Source organism: Lethenteron reissneri, chromosome 42, assembly GCF_015708825.2.
Source record: "Lethenteron reissneri isolate LAM-NWPU_2019-01 chromosome 42, ASM1570882v1, whole genome shotgun sequence".
NCBI lineage: Eukaryota > Metazoa > Chordata > Hyperoartia > Petromyzontiformes > Petromyzontidae > Lethenteron > Lethenteron reissneri.
In genome coordinates this window covers 10125342-10152064 of record NC_083820.1, presented here as the reverse complement: position 1 = coordinate 10152064, position 26723 = coordinate 10125342, and the positions used below count along the sequence as shown (strand labels likewise).

Here is a 26723-nt window from a genome sequence, read left to right as displayed (position 1 = left end):
CTATCGTGATGTGTCTATTGTTGCACATTTAATAATAATAAATATATATTTGATGGTGGAATATGTACGTATTAACAAACACAATAGGTAAAGTTATAAACAATCAGCTATTACCTATTAAATTGCTGCTTTACATTCTGCAGAATCATTGAATGCTCAACAGTTGTTGACTGTAATTTTTTGAACGCTTTAATTTAATTGAGTATTGTGTCATTGACAGCATATGGGTTAAAATGATGATCGATTGTAATGCTGCAATGATTAGAATTATCTTGTTGGGTGAACTTCAGTAGAATAACTTTTAGGTAATTTACCTGCACTGGGAGTACAGCAAAAAAGAAAAGCAGTAGAATAAAAATGCAAAGCTAAACGGCAGAGTTATGGGAAAACTGATATCGCAATAATCTTCACATCATGAAAAATGAATTCACTAAGCACTTTTGACTGCTGGGGAGGGTGGTGGGAGGGAAATGCGAGTTGATGCACGTTGACGGATTAAACAGCTCTCGGCACTCGGTGTGCCAATTGTTAATTCATGATGTTTCCAAATGGCCGCTTGCGCGCGACATCTGTATTGAGGTGCACTGGCTGGGGCCCAATCCGCAACAAGAATTTAAATTAACATAACGACGAATTGCGCCCACAATCGCAAGACGATGAGGGACTACAATTAGGGTAGATGTCAGGGGCTGGCTGGCTGGCTGGAGAGGCCGGGGGGGTGGCAGTGTTGAGCAGGGAAACACGGGCGAGCGGAGAGCGAGCAGCACTGTGGGGCCCCAGAACCAGGACCAAGGAGTGCCGGACGGGGCAGCACTGACAAGTCCCAGGGCAGCCTCGGGAGGCGAGGTCCCATTCACCCAAGTTACCAGGGCAGTCTTAGGGGGGGGGCTCTGCGTCCGAGGCCCGATCACCGGCAAGTCCCAGGGGATTCTCCTGAGATGAGTGCTGTTTGTGAGGAAGGCATGTCTACAGACATGTCTTTAATGTTTTTTTTCTCCTGCTCATGAGGATTAATTGCTTATAAACAACATTTAGATTATTTATGAATCCCCGAGATGAGATGTCACAATCCAGATTTTAATTAATTTTTGAACATTTTTATTACCCCAGAGGCTAGTTAAATTGGTGCCTTGATGTAAACTCTTCTTCACAAGTCTACCCAAAGCATCTGCGGTCTCTTTCCGCAAGTCGTCGCATCCTGAAGTGGGATTTTTTTTTTACCAAAATGCTTTCATCCATCAATTTGATATGTTTTATATTTAATTTCCACTTTTCAACGACAACAATGGACAGGAATGTGCAGGTAGATGAACAGATTCCACATTATTCCCAGGCCATGATCAAAGAAAATAGAGGAAAGGCTAATGGGACGGGGGGGGGGGGGGAAGATTTGCCATCGATGTGTTTTAATATTTCTAATTATATACATTACTTACTTTACATCTGTAGTTGTAACGCTAACTGATGAAATAGTTACATTTCTCCAAGGTAGAATAACTCGGTTTATAAATGTGTATATGTATAATTAAATGGATAAACATCAATATATCTTAATAAATAACAGAAGTAACCACATTCAAAGCAAATACATGCATTAATAAATCCTAAATGAATAAGTAGATAAACAAGCGACCAACGGAAGCCAGGATCAATCAGCAGGGAGAGGGATGGGGAGGGAGGTAATGTAGGAGGGTAGGCAAAGGGAGGCAGGGAGGAACATATAGTGTGTTCGGTTCGAACGGAAAATAGGATAGAGGGAGAAATTTAATTTATGAGGGAGAAAGGGGATGTTGAATATGGGAATAGATTAGAGGGAGGAAGGGAGGGGAATGTGGGAGGGAGGGAGGTGAATCAAGGGTTAGAATTCTAATTTCAATATATTAAACAACAAACAATACAAAAACACGATTGGGAGTGCAAAGTATAGGGAAAGGTAAGATTTGCAGTGGGGGAGGGTGGTATAAAGATAGCTATGGGGAGAGAACGGTAGAAAGCAGGGAGGGGGAGGAATCAGACATAGTTTGGGAGGGAATGTCGGAAGCAGGGAAGGCCGGAGGGAAATGCGGGCAGGGGGAGCGAGGCAGCTCGCGGTGTGTTTTTGCACGCTGAGTGGCCGTGCCTCTGTGTCCCGCAGGCAAGATAGTGGCCATCGACATGACGAGCCTGCGCGCCTCGATGCGTCCGCGCAGCGAGGACCTGGTGAGGAGGTGCATCCAGGCGTTCCACCAGCCGCAGGAGAACGGAATGTCGCACGCGGCCAGCCACCACCGGGAAGGTGAGCTCCTCGCTCTGCACTCTTCCCGCTTTGTTTTTAATTCGCGCTCATGAGATTTTTTATTTTTCCCCCAACGTATTTTATTTGTTCTCACGCATGATCATTACATTGCTACGCTTGTTGTGATGGCTCGGGAGTCCTCCTGGTAGTGCCCCGGCAGAGTACGCCAAGCGATGATTAGAACCTACCCAGTCATTCTTAGTCTTGGCACCGCCCTCCCCCCGCTCCTTCAGCGAACCAGCTGACGCCGACTTTCTCGTGGCTCTATAGCTACTTGGCCAGAGACTTGGGGCTGTCGGTTATAGATGGGAGACTTTGGGGTATTGCTGGAGCATACCTCGCCGCGCTGGTCAGTGTGTGTTTGGTGAAGGGGGAGCATGTTTTGTCTGGCTCGAGTACCCGACTGTGGGTTGTGGCTATGTTGTAGCGCTGCTGTGCGTACGCGCGCGTGTGGTTCACCGTGTGCTTGTTGATGTCGATTGTCGCCGCAGTCACACTCAAGGGCTGCGCCCAGAGTCCCACGTACAGGTTCCGCATGCAGGACAGCTCGGTGGTCGCCGTGCAAACCAAGAGCCGGGTCTACCAGGTGCAGGGCTCCAGCGCCGCGCAGATCAGTTCCATGTACACCGTCTTCAGGTGACCGCCGCAATTGACGCGTCACCCTTGTCTGTCTCGCGTGATGTCGAACCGGTTTGATAGCACGCACGTACTGTCCGGCTTGGTTGTATGTATGTATGTTGAACTAATTATTTGGCACCATACGTAGCCAATCGCGCCAAAAGAGGTTTAAAGCTATATGATTTAAAAGTGCATAGCTTAAGAGCGGAAGTGCAGCGCTGTGAACCCGGTGACCCGAGTTCGATTCCTTCGCTGCGACTAACATCAGTGGCAATTGATATCTGAACAGGTCCGGCCCCTCATCCCCCTACGTTCACTCACCCGCAACGAGCAGCATGTTTGAGGCATGGTCAAATAACCCCCATGATTGGTACAGACTGTGATTCATGTGGGGGTTGGAGTCACCACCGCACCTGCAAAACTGTCTCGCTCTATTCCAACTCTCCGCAATGCGGGTGATTGAATACGCTCTCGACGTGACTGCGCGGACCATTTCTGCTCCGTGAAATGTTTAAGGCCTTCGGCAGTGGATTATCGATCATGGAAGATGACGATGATACTGATGACGACAATTCGGTCCCTTATTAACTCAACTCTTGCGATTTATTTCCAGGGGCCCGTACCTGTCAAAGCCCCCAGGTATGGGTATGCCGAGACCCATGGGGGTTGGAGCGCCTCCACAGAACCTTGGCCCCACGGCATCGGCGACCGGCATGGCTGCCTTCAGTGGCCTTGGCGGCCCGCACCAGCACGCGGGCGAAATGCAGGGCCACCCGGGCTGTTTGGACAACAACAGCAACAACAAGGGCGGAGTCCCCGATCACCAGCATCATCAGCAGCAACAGCAGCCGATGCCCGGCTGGCGAATGTGTGCCGGCAATCCCTCTGGGCCACCCGGGCCGTTCTCCACCCCGTTGGGCCAGTGCCCGGGCAACAGCTTTGGTGCGAACCTGAGCAGCCCGGCGAGAACGAGCCCCGGGGCCGTGGCGGCCTCGTGCCAGCCAGACTTTTCGCGGTCGCCGCGCTCGCAGCTGCACCAGGGCAGCCCCAAGGTGGTGCCTTTCTCTCCCACGCGCGGGGGCAACTCGACGCCGTCGCCCTGCGGGACCAGCGGCAGCTACAACAACACCAGCAGCGGATACAGCTCGCAGAGCTCCCCCATGGACCCCACGCCTTCGTTCGGCGTGCAAGTGCCGGGCGCGCCGCTCTCGGCGGCCGGCCAGAACAATAACCCGACGCCCGGCCCGAACGCGTCGCCCGGCCAGAGGACGATGTCGCCCGGCCTGGGCGCGGCGGCGTCGCAGCAAGCCGGCAGCCAGAGGTTCACGTTGCCTCCGAACGCCCAGAGGGCTCTCGTGGGCCTGCAGGGTTACCAGATCAAGCAGGAGAGGATTGACGAGGCAGACGCCAAGGAGGCGCAGGTGTCGCAGGGCGGCAGGGAGTGCATCCCCGACGCGCGGCTGATGGGCGGCCGCGATGGCGAGCAGCAAGGGGAGGACGACGCAGACAAAAACCAAACGCAGACCAAGCTCATGCAGCTGCTGACCATCGGTGCGGAGCAAAACGGTCACTGCATCGGCCAGGGCCACTTGTCGTTGGAGTCTGTTCGGAGCGGCGACGGCCGCGTTTTGTCCGGGGCGGGCTCTGGTTCCGCGACGTCGCCTTCGTCGGCGTCCGCGATGAACTCGGCCCACGCGGCCTCGCTCACGGAGCGACACAAAATCCTGCACAAGCTGCTGCAGGATGGCGGCTCCCCGCCGGACCTCAGCAAGCTGACGGGTCGCCCCTGCTCCGCCTCGTCCCTGCTCACCGGCGCCAGGGAGGCAGCGGGCGGCCTGAAGCAGGACGGCTCGCTGAGTCCCCAGAGGAAGCAGGAGAGAGACCACGCCCTGCTGCGCTCGCTCCTCGACAAGGAGGAGAAGGAGATGCCCGGCAAGTTTTCGAGCCCGTTGCAGCAGCAGCAGCAGGATGAATTAGGAGACGTTAAAACCAAGCAGGAGAAAGGGGAAGATTCCGGAGACTCGTGCTGCGACCTGAAAGGGGAAAATCCCAAGCAATCTGTGAAGCTGGAGCCACAGAACACCGTGAGTACATTTAACTCAATTCAAAACCGCGGTGCATTTTGACGACTGAAATGTATTTATTTTGTTGGGAACATTTGAGCCGCGCACGGTGGTTCATGCTTATCATCATCCATTGCTGTGGAGGCAAAGTCTGGTGGATCCCGCAGATTGTGAAATTCCCAAATAAGGGGACCCTGATTTGTCAGTACGACAAATGGATTTTTATCCATCCATCTCTGCAACGCTTTTGAGTGTTACAGCTCATATGGGTGGATTTTCTCTGATTAATCGAGTTTTCTCCCACTTGCCAAACACTCACTAATTTAATTGGCCAAAAATCCCAATGTAAAGGTATTGTAAGAATAATTACAACTATCATCAGTTACATTGCAGGATCACAAATATGGTGGCACCTTAGGCAAGCCTAGCCTTTGTCCAACAGTCGATTAACCATGGCTGATGACGATGTTGTGACGATGGATGTTAAATCTTTCCTTTTACCAACAGATGAAGCTGGACCACTTTGAGGGCCTGGACAGTGCGCTGCAGGGCATGGCCTATGCTCTGGAAGGTGGTAAAGGTGGCAAAGGAGATTCCCGGGGTCCTGCCAAGGCGCTGCTGCAAGACCTGCTGCAGCAGAATGGCAACGAGACGAGGGACTCAAGCAGTGCCCCTCTCTCTGGTGACTTATTTCTCTCCTCCCTCACCTCCCTCGCCTCCCTCGCCTTCCTCGCCTTCCTCGCCTTCCTCACCCTCCTCATCATCTTCATACTCCTCATCCTAATGGCATTTTTCGTACATTTGAGCTCTGCCTTCCCGGTCCAGTTGTGGGCCCAATTCACGTCCATTTCACAGTCCCTGGTTCTCAACTTCATAACGAACTTTGGTGATACATCCTCTACTCTTGCATTATGCCACCGGATTCAGGAGTTAGGTCATCATTTTGTTCCCGGTATCATGGTCCAAATTTGAAATAAATACCCGCAAATTCCTCGACTGGAATTGCTAGAGCAGTCATTGCCCCCACCTCCAGCAAAAGCTGAGCAGGACCCTCCTGAAAACGTGTCATGAGACTCAGTGGGGCTTCGTGGTAAGAGCAAGCATTGCAATACAATAATAAGATGGTGATGGAAATGGCAACTGGCTACAGAGATTATTGTTTTTCATTATGCACACCATTTACTAAGCCACTTTGTTCAAGTTACATTTAAACAATTGTATATTTTTACCTCCTTACGCCAAAATGTACCTTTTGGTGGAAAATGGCGAACGCACAATTCAATTCGTCTTCAGTGATCGTAGTGTGGAGAGACTGGTTTCCGCCACAGTAATGTGGACTGTCCTCCCCCAATTCCACACAACAAACACAAATTATCATGGGGACCCCGTTGCTTGTTTTGAACGCTTTGACCTGACCTGACCTTTTTGTTCTTTGTCTCATCATTGAAACATACACGTGATTTTTAGCACGCCGCAATCTTTACCCGTTGGATAACACCGTACAATGCGATGCGCAGAAGTGACTCTCTCCTCGTGCCCGCCGTCGTTTGCCCCACCCCCTCCGGCGGCCGCAGGTCCCCCCTCCGTCCCGTCGTCTGTGGGCCCACAGGGGCAGGCCACGCCGCTGCGGCCCCAGTTCGCCCGCAGCGTGTCGACGGGCGGCCTCGGCTGCGGCCCGATGCAGCCCGTGGCTCCGCCACCCTCGCACCCGGCCGCGCGGAACGGGGGCCTCTACCCGTCCGGCACGCCCATGAGACACCCCAGCATGGGAGGTGAGACTTAGGCTGCGGCCGAGGTCACGATGCGTACGGGTCAGCGGTTGTTCATCGCTGGCTTGTGACTCTCTGACCCGCCCCATGCTGGACACCTGTGTTAAAGAGCTTCCTAGCTCATGGGGTTCCTCTAGTCTAAATAAAGATGCCGATTCTGAAACCTGTTAAGATGCTGATTCTGAAACCTGCAGGCATGAGGGAGGTTGACATGGGATAATCAGGAATGGATTCTCCTTTCCTTTAAGCATGTGTCCCCGGTGGTCTTGAACAGCTATAACAGATGGAGGGAGTTGTTCGATGGCACTATAAGGATCTGGGTTCATGGGATTTCCACTTGTTTAGTGTAGATTACGTTCTGCTGCGTTAAAGTTTGGAGTGTTTTGACTTTTATAGATGCCCTTGGAATGCGATGCCTAGCAGTGACACTTCTGTTGATAGTGCTGTTTACGGGGTTAATTTTGTGGTGTGGAACTCAACGATGTCTGGCGTAGGACCAGAACGCACACTCACATGCCTGGGTTGTGCCTCCACAATTTTTTCCATTTTTTTTAAATAGGTGAATTATACGAACCTGTTTACGGGGTTGCAGGCATGATGGCCGGGCCCGGGGGCGTCATGAGGAGGATGAGCGTGCCGGGCGGCGACGCCTGGGGTCCCCAAACACCGCTGGGGCCCTACCCGTCCCACAGCGGCGCCAGCAGTGTGCCCACCATGGCCTCTCGCCCGGCGCCCGGCTACAGCCCCATGCAGGGGGGTGTCGTGGGGAGCGGCGCCCCAACACTTCCCATGAGGCCCAGCAGTCAGTCGGGTCACATGATTGACGTTGGTGAGTCTTGTGATGCCTCCCTTGTGCTTGCTGTTCTTTAGAGATCATCATCATCATCATTGCTTAATATTATTCCGTACCTGCCATGCAGTACATGTCGATGCACCCTCTGGCAGTGGGGACCCCCCCCATCGGCAGCTGTGCTCTGTGTGGCGCAAGGTGAACACGGCACAGGCCAGCCCAAGTGGGCATGAATCTGCCAGTATGGAGCGATATTGCTGTGTTTCTTCCCAATTAAGTGATTTGGGATCAATTTGTGCAATTTTGAAAATGGGACCATGACGTCAACACACGTGGCCACCTTCTACTCCTACTCTCTCTTGAATATAATGTGATGGAATCCTGAACGTCCACTGTGAATCAGACAGCACGTATTTCACATTTAATGCGCCCGCAGTATTAACCAGGGCATCCGATGGGCTCTAAACTCTGCAACAAGTGGAAAATCTACCACCGCTCTGCCAAGAAGTCGCTGCTGAAACTGCGGTACAAGATTTTCAACCGCGGGTAGACGTTGAACTCTGCTGCTTTTCTTTGGCATGCGATCAGGTGCTACAGACCTCGGTCTGGAGATGGACGACCTACCGTACCGACCGCAGCAGCAGCAGCAACCGGAGCAGTGGGTGGAGGGCATGATGGGAATGGAACAGAGCATTATGGGAGATCACGGAAGGTACCGAAACAAGTAACATCTTCTCTTGCAATAAAGCATTCTTCATTTTGTTTTATGTGCAGCATACATGGCCTCCTTTTTTTTATTTCTTAACGGGATCTTTAATATCCACTGTGGAGCCGACGGGTGCATGGATTTAAATTAACAACACCCACAGTATATTAACCAGGGCGGTCGCCGGCGTGTAACCGCCAAACTCTGCGACGAGCGGCGGCGAATGCGCCACTGCTCGGCCACGTCAGCGCTTCTCAAACTAACGACTCCACGGCCGGCCGTGTGCGCGTGTGCTCGCGTGCGACCAGCAGGCCCGGAATGGGTCCTGGCCCGGACAGCATGGTCTTCGCGGGGTCCAGAGCCCGTGAGTCCCAAGGTGACGACCTCGTCCTCATGGCCCAGCTGCACTCGCTGCTCAGCAGCACCGACGAGCAAGAGCTCGCGGAGATCGACCGGGCGCTCGGCATCGACAAGATCATGCAGGCGAGTTTCCTCCAGCCGTTGCGGCGAAGCGCGCACTGCACAAGTGACGGGTCGCCCCCGTGTATTTTACGGGAGCTGCCCCGGTGTAATGGTTTGTTGGTTAGTACACTGGACTACACAGAGGTTTGTCAGCTCAATTCCATCTTCTGGCGTGGAAATTACAAAAATGACCAACTTTTTTCAATCACCCACCGCCTGCCTCTGACCACTTAGCAGCAGTTTAAATGGATTGTAGGTACCCCCACCTCTTCCAATGTTTGTTCAACGTGAAAGAGGAGACCATATACCCTCTAGAGGCCCTGTCGAGTGGATGCCCTTCTGTCAATAATGACGTGATATGAGCAATGCAATTATAGCACTGCACCTTTGACGTCTCTATTTTCTCCTGTGGATCCAGTCACCAGCGTTAGGCCAGATCATACTGGAACTTTTACTGAAATGCTTGGGGCCCCATACCTTGCAATTGGCAAAGAATAACAATTTGTTTAAAACCAATGCTTGCTTTAATTTGTGTGTAGGAATCATTTATTGATTATGCAAATGTTTATAAACTATTTACAAAACCTGCTGTTAGGATATTTGAGTGAAAGAGACATTACAAACAAGGCAAAACGAATCAATTTCTTAATTAATTTGTGACCCTGAATCATGACCTCACAGGTATGGGAAGGGCAAATCGTTTCAATCCTCCCCGCGCATACTTATGATCGGTTCATTCATCTTAAGAGATTTGCCAAATGTCTGCAAAAGCCTTTTCTGCGCAACGTAAATGATTGCAGCGTGTTTGCCGGCAGCGTACTGCAGCATCCTGACACTCGCCCGTTCATTTGCCTTCCTGCAGTGCGGGCCGATGGAGCTGCAACCGCCCATGTATTCGGCAAACCCAGACATGTCCTGGAATGTCCATGGAGCACAAGCAGCAACAGCAACAGCAGCAGACGCAACAACAGCAACAGCAGCAGACAGCGGCCGCTCTCGCTGGCTACGCCCGGCAGTCGCCCTACACGGCGGACCCGAGCCACGGCGGGGTCTACTCCGGCATGCACCCCTACATGGAGCACCAGTTTTCGCAGGGCGGCTATCCCGGCGGCGGTGGCGGCAGTGCGGCGCTGTGCGGGGGCGGCATGCGCACACTGAGCCCCGCGAGACCCATGCACCCTCTGCAGGCGCGGCAGGCGGCCGCGATGAGGGCCGTGCGGCCAATGGCGTCCGCCCAGTTCAACTCGGCCCAGCTGCGCTTTCAGCTCCAGCAGCGACTGCAGAGCCAGCAGCAGGTGCTCGTGCGTGGGATTTGCGCGGGCCTTTCACGCGAGACTTGTGAAGTAATGCTATTTGTAGTCGTAAATGAAACTGTTTTTATATTACCAGGTGAGGCCCACTGAGCTGTATAGTACTTTTTCAGAAGCGGCTCTTGTCATTAATGATAGCTCAACGGTCACGTGGAAATGTATAGCAGTGTAGCAAGAACATCCAAACTCCAAATATACAGGCGTCGGTCGGGATCAAACCCACGACCTCCTGTATATCAGGCAAGCCATCGTAGCGCCCAGCGTAAAAAAAGAAGCCCCTCCAAAGGTTATTTTGCCCTACTTTTATCCACCTGTTAGATGCCTTGGAGGGGGTGGGATGACCCACACTTAACCCCCACTACATGCGACCTGCCAAGTGACGAACAGCGGTGTACCCGCCGTTTATACTGCTGGGTGGACAGAAGTGGGGTGGGATTTAATGCATCTTTCTCCATTGCCTTACAAGTTGTGTGCTAATATCTGGAACCATTCTGACACAAGGTGGTGGTACACCTATAGCTCTGATTTTTTTGTCTCGTCACATGATGCCGAGAGTACAATTGGAATATGATTCAATATGTTATTACATTTTTTTTTTTTTAACGGCACCAATTAATCCAGTAAGAAATTAATACCTCCGCACCGTGGACTCTGCATCGGAAATTATTTTGTTAACGCGTTGTCTCTCTCTTGTCATCAGATGGCTCAGAACAGAGGAGCGATGATGGGAGGGCAGTTCTACCCGGGCCCCTCGGGCAGCCCTGCCCTGCGTGCCAGCCTGCCCCAGCACGCATCCGCGGCAAGTCGGGTGTGTGTGTGTCGTCGCAGTGTTAATTTCGTTTGTGAAATTAGTGACGAGAATTTCTGGCAATCGCAGTATTCTCCAGGCTATAGGTCGCACCACCGTCCATTCAGTATCGTCAGCCAACTTCCAGATGATACATCTCCCCAATTTAAAGCCGCGTGTTTTCCAGAATCAGCTTCTGGAAGGCAGCTTTTTGTAGCAGTACACGACCACCCAGAGGACAGAAGGAACACAATTGGCCGTTCAGAATCATCTTCCAGAAAGAGAGATCTCCCAAATTTAGAGCGGCACGTTCTTCATCATCTTCGGGAAGACTGCTTTTCATAGTACTGTATTCACTTCATCAGAAAACTTTTGCCCAAAATAACTACAAATTGTGGAGTGTGGGTATGTTTTTCTCTCCAGAGCATCTTATAATCCAGAGAATATGGTAAATATTTTTTATTAACGTTTCAGTCAATAAGGGCAATGATTGGAAGAAAATCATCAGGCGTGACGATGAACACGACTCCCCCCAGCAGAGACCAAGGAATGACTGTGACAAGACAAAATTATTAACGAGCCTGTGTGAAGACACAGCCTGAGAATTAGAGCATCGTTCGCTTCGGTTGTCATCGCCTTTAAGGAGTTCACAACCGAGATACAGCACCTTATTTACACTGAGGTGACAATCACGAGGTCGTGTACCATGATTAGCGGTACGGAGAGCTACCAGTGAAAACACTCGCCGAGTAAAATTTACGAACGCGCAGTTTCAAATGGTGAAAGTACGTGTTATATTGTTATTGGATATTTAGACTGAATGATAATGCTCTGTGCAGCTATAGCAGCAGTCGTCATGCTGCGGTGAGATGTTATTTAATATATATTTCTCCTGTCTACTACAGGTCACCCTGAATTCACAAATGCTGGCGCAGCGCCACAGGGAGATGCTGAACCAGCAACTGCGGCAGCGTCAAATGATGCAGCAGCAGCAGCAGCGAGTGGCCGCGACAGGAATGATGAGACCACAGCATCAGGCCGCTTTCGCTCCCTCCCCGGGAACGCTGGGCCGTGGCGTGCCGGCGCCGCCACGCCACCCAGGCCTGGCGCCGTCTGCGGGGCAGGTGGCCATGGGCCAGGCGGCCTACCAGCACCAGGGCCACACGTACTCCCATCCTTACGGCAGCCCGCCCTCGCCGGGTGCGAGCAACCCGCTCTCCGCGCAGGGTGAGGCGACGTCACAGTTACGCTTGTGGTGTGTTGTGTTCGTGAGATGGCTGGATGGGCAGCACCGCAGTGGCGAAGCGTTAACTACCTTGCTTGGTTCTAAAACCTACTACTATATATTGCCACTGGTAAAGGAGGTCTCATAGTGTAAATGCTTGCCCCGAGTTCTCTGTACTGTGATAGTGCACTGTTTTTGAGTTGTACGCCTTTTGGCGTCATCTGGTCAAACACCAATGGAGACTAGGCTCTAAGAAAAGCTGTCTCGGGTGTGGACCAATCAACTTCAAGGACAGTGCATATCATTATCAGAGTTATTTCTTTTTGTTTGCATTTTGACTGCTTGTGTTGTGGTTATTGCAAACATGATCCCTTGTATAAAGGTGTCAGTTTTGTACCAGTTGAAAGGGTAAAAACCTACTACTATACCTTGCTTGGTATCTTAGAGGTTGTGGCTTCGATCCCGACCCTGACGCCTGTATATTTGTTTACATGTCTCTCTCCATGGTCGCGTTAATTTCTCTCCGGGTCCTCCGGTATTTCCCTCCATATTTAGAAACATGCGTTTAAAGTATTTTCGCTGCTATAAATTTCCACATGATAAGCCACTTTGTTGAGCTATCATTTGTGGCCAGGTCACTTCTGAAAAGGAGCTATATAGTTCAGTGGGCCTTTCAAGTTAAAATGTTAAGTTTAGAGTATATATGTATGTATGTTGAACTTCTTTCGCATAGTACATAGCCAACCGTGCTAATTGGAGGTGCGGGGGAAAGACAACAAACTGAACACAAAAAGCAGTTTGCAATCTTAGCTCCAGTGGCTTCCTAATATCAGGATGAAGCGCATTCCACACAGCCGCAACAGCGCATCTGAAAGCGCGCAATGCAGTGAGCGCTGCGGTGCGACCGTGTAGGTTTTTGTGATTGTGCTGTACAGCTATGGGATGTACTCTTGTGCAATGTTCCGTGTTGTACGGCATGGTCATAAATTACCATGCACCACACTTGCTTGTCTCCAAACACTGTGGCCAGTGCCATGCATGGCTCTGTATTTGACATTGTAGCTTCGCTTCAAAATAACAACAATGGTTAAATTAACAAATGTGTTTACGGAGCCAATGTTATGATTCCATAATTGACTTTTGGATTAGGTCACGTGGCCAAATTTGTGCCGTTAATAACCGCAAGTCATTCTAACTGGATTTTTATTTTCACTTTCTGTATCTTGTCCTTTTGATACTTATAATTGCTACCTTTTATATATAATTGTGACATTTTGCAGTGAGCATTGTTCTTCAGCTTATCGGCAATCCAAAACAATAATAATTGGCCCCGTTAAACGCTTGTACACGTAGAAAATGTAATTTGTTTGACTGCGTCGGGTGGTTATGGGTCTTCACATTACAAATTTAATGGCATCGTTAATCTAAAAGCTCAATCTGTAACAGCAATGCCGCGTGTTTGACATGATGTCCCGACATTTCACTCCCAAGTACTGAGAACTTCTTTAGCTACTGAATTGTGGAGCTCACCGTTATTGTCTGATCCTTATCAGAGTGCTGAGCAAATCGTCATCAAGAGCCAACAATACTATATTCGTATAATCACAGGAGAAAATTAGTTTCTTATTCTACTTCCTGAAGTTGCCCGCATGCTGAAAAATGCGCGACACAACCCGAAAACACGTCGGAGGGCCAGACCGGTGCTGTTGTTATTCTGGAGGGCAGCTACATTGCCTAATGTTTAGCTTGCTTTCATTGTGATTGAACAAGTGCAATGAGAATGGTAATTAATGTTCATGTCAAAGAATCCCCATGACGTTCAGTGGCGTAGAACATTGCGTGCGTGTGGCGTGGTCAAACTTGGGAGAATCGTGCATCATTACTGAACATTTATGCTTGGATTAAGTGCCTTCCCCGGCTCTGGGTGTCCCTCTGAGGCAGAACTCTGTCAAGTCTGCACTTGTTTTATATGCCAAGGAGCCGTTGTTTTTTTCTGATGGTTTTAAAAACAAGTGAGTTTTCTTTTTTCTCTTGAAGTAATTTTCATGCTAATTTCTGCCGCTGTGGTTAACTACCTCAAGCAACTTACATGAACAATGATTTAATGTATCATTCCACGATTGAGGTATTTAATTTCCATGGAAATTAATGTTTACAAAATCCCCCTGCCAATTTATTTCGACAGCTGGGTTCCACTTCTTGTGGTCATGTCCACGGTTTATGATCCAGGAGCCTAGGCCTAGTGGCGGCGCCATTCACCTCTCGCTGAGGAGGTGCACCGCTTGAATCCAGCGGCCACCTTGATTATTCATGCACGTGCAATAACCATGACACGATGTGCCCATCTGATTAACAGGGGAAGTTAAATATTACCCCCCATCGCTGACATAATTTGCAATAGTAGGCCATTTTGTGCCAGCGTCAAATTTGTTCAATACAATAAATGTACCTGCAAATTAACAAATTGGGAATTGTTACACACAGCAGTGATTTGTGCCCCATGCTGGCAAACTAATTTCCCAGATCACTCTTGCAAATTGGACGTGTGTGAAAAAGAGCTTTATAGGTCATCGGACTCTGGTGTAAATAAATATTCTGATTCTGCAATAAGACCTATCCTGGTCTCTTGAGTTCTCACCTGGTTAAACGAAATCCACATGAAAGTAAAAAAAATCATATTGTGAAGAGCAGTGTTAATCTCCTTCAAATGTAACATCTGGAACCGTCTTATCTTTCACGTGAAAATGTATTATACATCTTTAAGGTCTACGAAAGGGCATTATATTCGATTTCTGAAAGAGTTTTTTTTAACTGAAATGGGACATTATTTTTTTTATATACAATTGGTACCATTCTCATTGATATAAACCTCACATTGTCAGGGATGTTTCTATCCTCGTCAAGTTCAAAAAGATATCGCAGGCCAGTGCGATGCAAGTTGCACTTCGACATTGCCAAAGGCGAGGAATGCCAAGCTAATTACAGGCAATAACAAGAACGTTAACATCAAAAGTCTGTTTCAGGAGAGAGGAGAATTTAAACAATTATTCTATTCTATTTCGGATTTACATAGTGCTGCTTTGGCAGCGGTGCCCAAGTGCCGTTAACAAATAAGACATCCAACACGTTCGTCAATATCACTGCCTTAAAATAAAAATATATATATTTAATAGGTTACGTTTCAGGCATTGACCATCCTTCACTGCACTTGGATGGCCGTTGCCAGATGTAATAAGTGTGATTGAAAAATATGTTGAGTTTTTTTTTAGGAGGATTTAGGTGAATTTTAAGCAAAAGATGAAAATATTCTTTGGGTCTTTCGGTAAAGTCACGTAGATAGGTTCAAAAACATTACAAAAAACTACGACGTTTCGATCGCAACACAAGTGGGTCGTCATCAGGTGGAGATCAAAAGAGGGGTTAGCCTCTGAAGGCAAACTGTTTTCAAGGTTTAAAATGGAGGTCGCCCAAGTGTCAGAACGCGGTGGGCGGGGCATGAGCCATGGGGGATCGTGATTGGATGAGCTTATGTTAATGTGAGGGATTCAAAACGGTGGGCCTCGGCATATTGGGCAAAGAAGGTTATGTTAATGTGAGGGATTCAAAAACTAGTGAGCAACGGACAGTGCTAAAATGGAAACATTACAGCCAGTTATGACTTAAACTGGTTGATAATGTTCTTCCAGTGATTGCTGAGTTTGTACCCATCCTCTCGGTTGAATTTGTGGCTATGTCTGTATATATATAGATGGCTTCATGAATTAATCTTTGTTGATGGCCAGTGGGCTTGCAAAGTACCTTCGTCTTAGAGAAATACATTTCGTGTGAAATTTACCTTTTTTACCTATCTACGTAACTTTACCGAAAGACCCAAAGAATATGAATTCCTGCAGTCACGAAAGCTTAAAGTCAAGATTTAAAAGTTTCAAATGCCTACAGGCACTAAAAGGTGACGTGGATGTCACCACTGTGAATAATGAAAGTCGGCCAAATGTATAAAAGAAATTAATACACTTTTAAATGAGAACAAAGCATGCTACACTGGCTTAATGACAAAATAAATGAGCAGACAATGTCTGCTTCACATATCCATCGCTCCACACAAAACACAAAAGTATTTCTTGCACAACCCATCGGCAGCAGTAAAGAACAGTGAATCCGTGCAGTGCCGATGTTATTAATGTTAGTTTTGTATACGGATCGCACATTCAAGAAGTCACATTGGTAATGTGGAACCATCTCCCTCCAGGAATGCATCAAGGTGTGCAAAGTGGGATGGCTGCAAGAGGAGGTATGATGACAGCAGATGGCATGGGCCAATATGGGCCGGGCATGGGACAGCAGAATGTGTTCCAGTTTCATTCAGGTAAGGACACTTATATTCGATGAGCCAGATCACGCTATCCCGACTTTTACTGCACATTTGCCACCGGTTCCATTTGATCTCTCGGCGTTGCAGTCGAAACAATGGTGCACATTTCTTAAAAACCTCTTCTCTATTGTCCAGCTGTGGATTGAAAAATGACTGTGTCACAACATGCTACTATTAGCAGGTGACATAAGCCAATTAAAAATGTTGTTCTTCAGGCGCATTGGTATGTTGCGTAAGTTATGTTTGATAAAATCCTCACCGTAGTAGTGTGGTTTATTTTTTGCCCATGTAGAATGTTTGATTTGTCCAGGGATGTCCCAGCCGTCGGACACAGGCTTTGGGATGGCCCCCGGACCCGGCAGCCCCCTGCTGTCCCCGCGTCTGGCCCCACAGGGCCTGCTCATGGAGGCTCCGAGTGACATGAAGCCGTGGGACACTAGCGCGATGACCAACAGGTTTGACATGTGCCACTTCCTACTCTTGTTTGTTGCACACTGGCGGTCGGTCGCCTCCTTTTCTTTCAATCTTCTGTCACTGCTACTGCCACTGTTACCATTGCCATGAACTTAACTCGTTGATTCCATCGCCCATGATGAGGACTCAGTCTTGCAAGACTGCCTGTTTGGTCTCGCCCACTGTTCAGCCACTACACTACAGGTCACGACACTTTTTCTGTTCCATGCCTCGCACTCCTCGACTTTGGAATTCCCTCCCATTGTCGCCTTTCACCAAGTTCTTTATAATCTTGCATTGTTCATTACTACTTTTATAGTGCTGTTTATTACTGGCCCTTTGGCGTTTTTGGGCCCTTTGAGCCTGTGCTGAGCAACTGCGCTACAAGAAAAAAAACTTAATTTCCTGGCTGCACAGTCGAGGTTGTGTGTCCCACCCATGTTGTCTCAATGTGAGCTTGAACTTTTGTGGAGGATAGAAAGCTACTTAAAATGTACTTTTAGGCACACTCAAGTAATCCCGCTGTGCCGTTAAAGGCATCCTTTTTTCATCAAAATGTTTTATACCAAAACTAATGTTGACGGTTAAATTACTCAACCTCGAAATCGACCATTGGTTGGTGAAGGCAGGAATAGTAGATATGGAAACATAGAAGAACAGTACAACAAAAGAGTGTGTTTGTTGTGCTGCCCACCACATGCAAGGTGGTTGCCTATCCCAGCGCTTGCTATACAGGCCTCAACCCTGCTTCTTAGCTTCCGAGATATTGACCAAGTCCGGCACATTCCGGGTGATTTGGTCACAGCGTTGTTTGGCACGATGTCCGGTGTTTCGCTGCATGTGCCTGGAGCTTCTTCAGCCTGGAACAACCTCAAGAAGCTCCCAGCACGTGCGGCGAAACGTCAGGCGTCGTGCCGAGCATAGCGCGGTACAACCATAAAACGTATCGAAGAAGCTACGCGGCACAAGTGCAAAAATCTACGCAAGTAGGAATTGGGTCACGAGCTCGGTGCGTGTGTAATGTATTGCTACGCGCGCGCGTTTTCCGCTCGCACCAACGCATGTTCCTAATTGCTGCTGTTCTCTGTTGTCGCGTGTGCACAGTGAGATGTACCATCAGCAGTTTGGGCGGCCGGGCAACCCTAGCCCCTTCGGAGGCATGGGTCTGCCAGAGTCCATGGGAGCAGGCGGCGGTGACGGTGGCGGCGGCGGCGGTGGTGGCAATGGTGCTGCGCGGGTGGCCGGTCCCTGCCCAATGGGCATGTCTGCAGAGCTGCCCTCTGATGTGGTTGCTAGCCAGGTGGGTGTGCGGCGTTACTGGGCCTCCCCTCGGTCCACTAAGCCTCGTGCGCCGAATCGGCCTTCATAGGTGCTACTCGCTAACAGCACTTGCCCCAACAGTCTGTTGAGGCTATACGGGGGATCTTTGTCTTTGTACCCGCACATGCAGCACCAACCACGACCATCACCACCATCAATGCAATGACGGTGCGTTAAAACTGAAACCTATAGCCACTGCTCGGCTGACGTTTAGGGCGATGGCCCTTCAGAGCAGAGATGGCCAGCCCTAACCATAGCCCCCGCACCTCTGATTAGCACTGTTGGCTACATACGGTGCGAAATAAGTAATACTTACATTCATATTGACCACTGGCCCCCATCGTCCCTTCTAGCGACATATTCCGTCCAAGCCCGCTTAGTTTCATTCACGGTCCGTATGATGTCTCTAACTTGCATACCTTCTTGATTCACCTTGTTCCTCATCCTGTCTCTCTCCCCTTCAGTGTAATTCTCTCGGTGTAATTCCAAGCCTCGATCTCTCCACTCTTGTGTGTAAAATTCTGCTTTTGTGCAGTGTTCTTCGTCATTGTCCATATTTTTCATCCGCATGTCAACGTAGGTTAGAAACACCGCTGATATATATACATTTTTCTGCTTTAATATATATGGTAATTTAGTAGGAAGTCAACCCTGTTCATTCATCCTTGTGTAATTTTTATTCCGTTTGTTCAATGCAAAGTAAGCTGTCATCAGTTCATATGTCACTCGTTTTAAGATAGCTATGATATGCAGCGGGTAGGTTTGACCTGTGATTGTGCTGTCACACTTTGGGAAAGCGTTTGAAATTTCAGTAAATATTTCTGCTGCCATTGCATTGGAGATTTTCAAACAAGATAAGCAAAATCTGTGGCTGTCTTCATCGGTGTGGCTTTCACGATGACAAAGCGGTTAGCAAGCCACCTTTCAGTATTTACCGGTTCGGGAATTTTAACATGAACTCGATTTAAACGTGGTGAAATTGGTGAGCGTGGCAATCAAAACAATGGAGCACGTTTCTATTTATGTACTTGGCGACGATTAGGGCAGTGGCCCTTCGTCTTAGCGTTAGCCACACTTGTTCAATCACTTGCCAAATAAGTGTGCTCAATTGTACAAGCAATAAAACAATTATTGGCCAGTTTCACTCGCCTGGGATACTGCCGTGGTGTAATGGTTTAGCATTAGCGCATGGGACTTCCAATCCAGAGGTAACAGGTTCGACTCCATCTCCCGCCGCGGCAGGCGAAATGACGGTGCAAGCTTCTTTAATTCCCCACCACCACCACCACCGCCTCTGTCCATCCGAGAGCATCAATGGGTGCACCACAATGAGTCGATTGGCAGGTCGCGTGCGGTGGGGTCAAGTGTGGGTTCTCCCACCTCTTCCAAGATGTCTGGCCAACATGGAAGAGTAGGCCAGACAATCCTCTAAGGTTCCCTCTCATCGAGGCCCTTCCACCAGCAGGTGGCGTGAGCAAAAAGATGCAGGCTGCACCTTTACCAGTTTTGAACACTAAAAACCATTCAAATTTGAACTCCACAGCTATTGAATCAACGTGTTATTAAACGATGACATTTCACTACCGTCTCCAGGTTGTTGCAAGTGGCTCCGATTTTATTTCATTGTTTGAAATGTGTACTTCAATTACCCACAGATGAATCTGGTAAGACAGGCGATGAAAGTGGAGTCCCCCTGTGGCTACGATCAGTACGGCAACATGGCCAGCGAAGACAAGGTTGGTCACTATCTTGTTGTTGCTTGTTGTAATTGCCTGTTCTCATAACCCTCTCCCTTATCTTGTACGCTTTCAGTAGTGCTGCTTGTTCGTGGCCACTTGGTGTTTTGGGCATTTGGGCTTGTACTCTGTGAACGTGAAGGGGAAACATTTTTTGAGTGTTTGGGACAAAAATAATCAATATAACTTATCGAGCTGGGTTATCCAATTATTCAAGTAATCTGTTATGAAAGTTATTGTGGGGAACAAGTTCTCCCACCTCTGTCGCCACTTGTGTCGCTGGACGGGAGGTGATGAGGGTGTGATTTGGTGACATCCCCCCCGCATCATCAGCCGTGTCACACTTGGCGTGGCTTGGGGGAGGTTTCCTGCCTTCAGTAGGCAGGATGTTGAAGCGGGCCCCCATTTTAAAAAGGTGCCCGAGTAATCGTAGATGAATATAATAAAAGTTGATCGCAGTTCCCTGTCGATTGTGCGACCCGATCGGCTCTCTGTCCCAGCCCTAGTAGGTTCACATTCGTATGACTCTTTGCTTTTCTCGCAGTTGTCCTTTGTGTGTTGGACAAAGTGCCAGGAAGGTCCCCCCCCTCTGATCAGTTTACCGAGTGGATTGCCCACGAAAAGAATGCACCTTGACGAACGTTTCTCAAATCTCCGTTGCTTAGGTGACGGACTCTCCCATGAGGCCTCCCAGCCTCCTGCCGGGCCAGCTGCCGAGCTCTGACGTGATGCACCCAGAGACCAACACATTACAGGTCGGTAGCCTCGACGGCTAAATCTTCGGCGGCGGCGTCTTGTGTTGAAAGCCTCTGACCAAATTGTTCGTAATTTGCAAAATCTGTCTGGCCCTCTGCACGACCTTGGGAACTTAAGCTGGGTTGTGATCCTGGTGAGTACTTGGGAGGGCGATCACCATGGCCACAAACTGATGCAGTATCTGTCGTGAAATTACAATCGGGTTGTTACTTGTACACAGAGCCTGTGATAAGAGTAGAAACACTGTTGTCTCCACTTTGATCACTGTGTGCGCTGCCATCTAGTGGAGAGATCTGAAGACTCCCATCTCGAACCGGTCTTGAGGTGTGAGAGTGCAAAGGAAGTGATTGCAGAACAAATACATTGTTCAAAAACAATAGTCTGGACAATGTACATGAGCAAATGAGGATAAACAAAGTAGAAACGTTAGATTGTGCTTGAGACTATGTTTCGCCCATTTCGTATTTGAGTTGTATTAATATGCTATCTGGATGGATGAATGAATGTTTTGGGGAAAGCCGTTCGACAACTTTGGTGCCAAACGTCCAAGCGCTCGATCATTATTAATGTCGTCCGCCGTTCTTCCCGTAAAAAAAAAATCTCCCATCACTGGAGTATCATCTCCCGTTTGTAATATTCATTTAGCAATAATAACGCCAAATATATCGACTCCCGGCGTTGTGCAGCAGCTACAAGGGTTGCATTGACATTTTTTTTATTTACATCTTCTAATAGCAGAAAGAGGGGAGTGCTTCACATAGTCGAAGAGTAAATGATACGATCCGTCTGTTAACATTTAAAAGTTGTGGTTTGCTCCAGAAAATATTCACACCAATGTAGCCACTTCTCAGTCGCTTTCTTCGTAATTCCAAACTTAGACGACGCTTTCAAGTGATCGCCACATGTACTTCTCCGCTTGATATTTTACTCACTCTGTCATCCCGTGTCTTTTGTTTTGCAGAATTTCTGCTGATCTTCCCAAGAAGTCACACAATGTATTCCTTGATTTTGACACCGACAGGTTAAACCAATAACACCAGCAACGTATAACTTTCAAGACTCTTCAGCCTCAGACAGCGGACAGAGGTCCAACGTTTAATGATTAAAGCCTGTTGTACATAATTAAAGCTTTCTTTCAAAGCACTGTAATTTATCTCAGCCCAGGCTACACCAGTATTACACGATGTCACAACGACGCTTCGTCTGTTACATTGTATTTGGGCTGGAAAAATCTATTAAGTTAGGCGTACAAAATAGATGGAATTCGTATTAATTCTGAAAAGACAGATGGGTAAAAAAATTGCCCTGGGGTGCTTTGAAATATATAATTTTAAAAAAGTTCTAAAAGCTAACAATATTTAAATGTAAAATTGCACTTTAAAAGAATACACGAATACAATTACTGTAATGCTAATTATTTCAAATTTTAATTGGTACATTAACTCTTGAGATGCTGCCAGAGTGTAAGAGTTAGGAGCTCACTGGAATTGCAATCCAGAGATCACCGGTTCTATTCAATCTCCTGGCACGGCAGTTGAAACAATCATGCGAGCCTCTCATAGTCTCCCCCATACAGCAGTATAAATGGGCCACCAAAGTCGATTGGCAGGCTGCCTTTGGTGGGGTTAAGTGTGGGTATTCTCACCGTTTTCAAATTGTCTGTGGTATGGAAGAGTAGGCCAAATACCGCCTAGCGGGGCTCTATAGCTTCCTCTAGTGGAGGCACTTGTGCTAGTTTTTATGAGTAAGCAATTTGCAGGGCAGCACCTTTACCCATATTAAAACTAAACTAAACTTTTGATTTTAGCAGGTAAGGTCCACATTGACTCTGTAAAAGTCGTATCTTTTTTTCCAGCCCTATACGAACAAAATAATCGGATCTTCCACACGGAGGCACCTCGGATGTATAATTTAAAGATTGTTGAATGTAGGAAGGTCACTTGACTTTTGAGGTCTTCATCGTGGAAGCTTGCAGAGAATGCACACGCAACATTGTGTCAGGAGTTAGAATAATGTTAAGGAATGCTTAGTTATTATTTTTAGAAAACACAATTTTGAGTTTTTTTATATGTATATGAAAAAAAAAATATGTGACCCCTTCCCACACCCCCACCAACTGTGTTGCCCATGTTTTATTTTGTATACTTTTTTAATTATTACAGGGTACTTGAGCTGATGCTGGTCGATTCTTTCTGTGCAAGATGTAGTTAAAAGTTCACAATAAAAAAAAATTGCTTCGTTGTTCGACTAAACAATTTAATGTTGCAGTATTTGCTTTAGACATATTTTTTTTTAGACGGGTAGAGGCCGTGGCCTAATAATTTTATAGTCCTATGTCTGATTTCTTTTTGCAAAATAACTAGAGTTTCACGCTAACTCAAAACACAATGTCTGCATTCCCATGTGTGCTCCAAAGTGTTTGGGCGCGCCGCTCGCCATCGTCGTAAAGATCGGCGCCTTTTATTCTTCCAGCTGCCAGGGAGGGGGGAGACACATGTGACCTCATGTGGTCCAGGGGTGTGACTTGCCTGTTGAACAACCACATGCTCTGGCAGACACGAAAGCTCCCGAGGATGGCATGCGCGCACGCGCACAAGCTCCAGATGGTGTGTTTTTCATCTTGTCAGGAAGGTTTTTAGAAAACGGTTTAAAAAATAATAATGTTTTGCTTAAAAAAACAAATGAGACGTGAGTTCGATTTCTTCAAATGTTTGGAATGGTGATGATGATTAAAGAAAGCTATAAGTGATTGGCTTAGTCAGCTTTGTCAAGGCATAGTTTAAGCAGCAGCAGGTACTTTGGTTTGATAAAGTGCATTTGAAATGATAAATAGATCGGTTTGTGTTTTTTTAACAACACGGAGGAGGAGGGAGTTACTGACTTCTGTTTTAGAAAAAAAAAAACTGCAAACGTTCTTAAAGAAGTATCCTTTAAAGCAATATACCTTGTTCGCTCATTGCCAACAGTACAGACTTTACACTGGTACCAGGTGACGTTTGCGTTGGGTCTCGGGACTGAAGCGTTCCGACGATGTACAAATGTACATGGGCTCCGGGTGTGAAGGGGCCGCCGTGTGTGTGATGGCACATTGGGGGGTGGGAAGGGGGGGGGCGGCAGTTGTTTGTTACTTTTGTAAAGCCACTTTTATCCCACACAAAAATAAAAACGCCACCCAAATTGTATAAAGAAAAAAAAACATTTTAAAATAACCCATTTAGGGAATGGAATCAAAAGCCAATGCAGAGTGTTATTTCCTATTTTTGTCCAACATTTTTGTAAATATGTAAAGAGAAAAAAAGACATTTGTTGATTATTTATGATGTACAATATAACCCATATGTTCATTACTTTTGTTTGGTTTGCCACCGGGGTTCCTAGTCAGTACATTTTTCTGTTTTTTTTCTTTTATGCACTTTGCTCTGAAACAGCCATGTGTGTGCTTTTAGTTACCCATGTTTTATGAACTCGTGCTGTGTACAAATGGACAGGGCGTACCGTTTGCAAAGTGTAATTCCCCTCCCCCCGCCCCCGCAGGGCTGCTGATTAATGAATTAGTAGTCAAGTGATTTTTTTGTAGCCGCATTTTAGCCGTTTGCTTCGTTTCACAAAATTTAAATAAGTCTATTCTGAATATGTTCAAATAACCTGTAATAATTCCATGTTCAATTTCGTGTATTCCAGTTGTCCTCTTTCAGCATATTACAGTATTCACTTTGCTTTAAAATGCGTTTGTCTTGCAAGTGTATGTACGCGTGCATACTTATATATAAAACTATATAACTTATGAGCGTTTAAATGATATGGCCAGTATTTACAGTCTTAATCTGTGAGCCCTCCACCCCATCTAGCGGGTCTGAGCTGTGTGTCCAGCAGTGGTTTTGAGTCGACGGCAGAAGAAAAACACCTCGTGTCTTCTTGTAACCAGACGCATTGAACTCGCACGAGTGTTGCATTCGTGTTCTGGGCCTTTTTGCTCCCGTAGTCGTTTCGTTTCGCTAAAATCGTGAAGCACAAGGTGTGGTGGTGGTGGAGGAGGTGGAACCGCGGCGGTAGCTGGCAGTGAAGGGTCTGAATCGGTGCGCAAAATCCCCTGCAGTGCAACCAAGCCGTGTTGAATGTGGCCTTAAGGATAAATGAGCGTTGGGTAGGGGGGGGGATGAGCGGGGCGGGGAAATGTTCCAAAACGGCTCCCGTGTGGCACAGCCGCAGATATGCAGGCAACAGACCCGGCGCTTCCTGAATTTCATTTTAGCCTATTAATCGTGACGTTTCGTCGTGTGTGATGATATCCTCAACGTTAGGACGCGGGCGTGTTTTGATCGGTAGTGTATTTAAACTGCGTAATTGAAATGGCGGCGTAGTTCAACTCTGGCGTTTTTCAACATCGGTCGATTGGTCACCTGTTCAGGCCAGGAATAATACCGGCTTACTTTGTTGGTCTTCATCGTGCACAGGTAAATTTAACATTTTTCCCAAGATCATGTTTCCACCATCAGGCCTTGAAACACACATGCCCATCTGAGCATCAGAACATGCGTTTCTGAGAGTCCAATTGTAAAAAAAAATACATATTGCCCCTGACGACCTTTCGTTAAAATTACCTTATTTTGCGTAGTGGAGGCGCATACATTGTTCTATGTTTGTGCTCGTGTTGTGCAGACCCTAATATAAGAGGAAAAATGAAAAGCCCCCGACTTTGGCTCCGTTGTCTAAAAACGTGTGTGCGTTCACCGTTGCTTTGATTCTTATTGGCGCATTTTGTTTTAAAGAGACGGCGATTGGGTGTCAAGGGAAGCGTGCACACCAAAGCAATGCTTCGCTTGCCAAATTGGGTAAAATTCGTGGCAAATGCAGTCGGGTGATTGCCAGGTTACGTCTTCATTGTCATTTTGACGAGTGACACTTTGGTTTGACTTGCCGCTTCTGTGATTTGTGTTTTTCCCTTTTTTTCTAGCCTGTACTAAAAGCTTTACAAGGCTCTAATGCTCTCTCAATGCAAAATCTTTCATTTAATTAATGTGTTTCACTGAATATGGGTTTATTGTTGTTAATAAAGCTAACCAACTGGTACAATTGCCTCGAGTCTGTTCATATCAAAACATATTTTTGCAGAGCGAAGAATAACACTGGTCAACAACAACAACAAAAATTTCTGGCCTGGACTTTTGCAGTTGTTTTAGACTAATTTTAGGGTGCTGATTCCAAATCTGATCTCAGATTTGCTCTATCACATTCACATCTCATTTTTATGCTATCGGCATACCCCATTTTCATTGATTTTACCCGAAATTAACTGTCACTTATGATTGCAAGTTGTTGCGAGTCAGTGACTGCTTTAGTGTTAAAATATGGTGCTGTATTTTTAGGATAGTGTGTTTATAATATAATTTTATGTAGATATCCACATTTATTTAATATTTTTCTTCTGCAGTTTTTATTGAAAATGCAAAATGTATTATCTCAAAAACCTGATGTGATATACGAAAACTGATGCCAGATTTGGAATCAGCACCCCAAAATTACCTTAAAACCGTTCGAATACCTTATGCCAGTGTAATCGAATGAGCTTCCAAAAAGTGAAATGGCGACCAAAAAGTTAAGATGCCATCCTGGAAATGGCCTCCACCGTGACCTATCTGTCCTGTGAAGAAGCTCCATTACCCAAAACGTTATCTGTTATTCTTTTTCGGGAAATGTTATTGACGAATGTTTTTTTTGATACTTGGAAATGGGAGGGAGGGGACAAGCGGGTTTTGATGCAAAGCAGCACACACAGCCAACCAAACTGAATCCCCTACCCCTAATACTAGCAAGCTCGCAAACTCTCCCCCAACACGAACTCGACATCCGACTTCCAACTTTGGCTCCACGTCTGGTACTGCTCGGCCTCCCTTTTCACTTTGTCCGTTACGTTACTCGACAACAGACACCGTCATATTACACGCGAGCAACTAGGTATAGCAAGGATTCAAGAGCCACGTGTATGTATGTTGAACTTGTTTCATTAGTTACGTCGTTTTGTAACTAACAAAGAAACAACGATTGCCAAAAGCCATTTGGACAAACACCCTTTGGAAAGTT

The 26723-nt window shown here is 47.3% G+C and overlaps 1 protein-coding gene across 1 annotated transcript in view; it reads left to right on the top strand.

Moving 5' to 3' along the window:
* The window catches only part of LOC133353040 (nuclear receptor coactivator 3-like), a 79883-nt gene extending 54174 nt beyond the window's left edge, over positions 1-25709 (top strand). Inside the window, 18 exon segments of the mRNA XM_061569127.1 lie at positions 2135-2275; positions 2767-2911; positions 3507-4977; positions 5464-5638; positions 6531-6728; positions 7285-7554; positions 8104-8227; positions 8530-8704; positions 9546-9599; positions 9601-9978; positions 10694-10792; positions 11686-12007; positions 16255-16371; positions 16688-16832; positions 17935-18130; positions 19806-19886; positions 20552-20641; positions 21604-25709. Of these exon segments, the coding sequence (XP_061425111.1) occupies positions 2135-2275; positions 2767-2911; positions 3507-4977; positions 5464-5638; positions 6531-6728; positions 7285-7554; positions 8104-8227; positions 8530-8704; positions 9546-9599; positions 9601-9978; positions 10694-10792; positions 11686-12007; positions 16255-16371; positions 16688-16832; positions 17935-18130; positions 19806-19886; positions 20552-20641; positions 21604-21615 (4193 nt within the window). The 3' untranslated portion in view covers positions 21616-25709.
* Positions 25710-26723: the final 1014 nt, after the last annotated feature.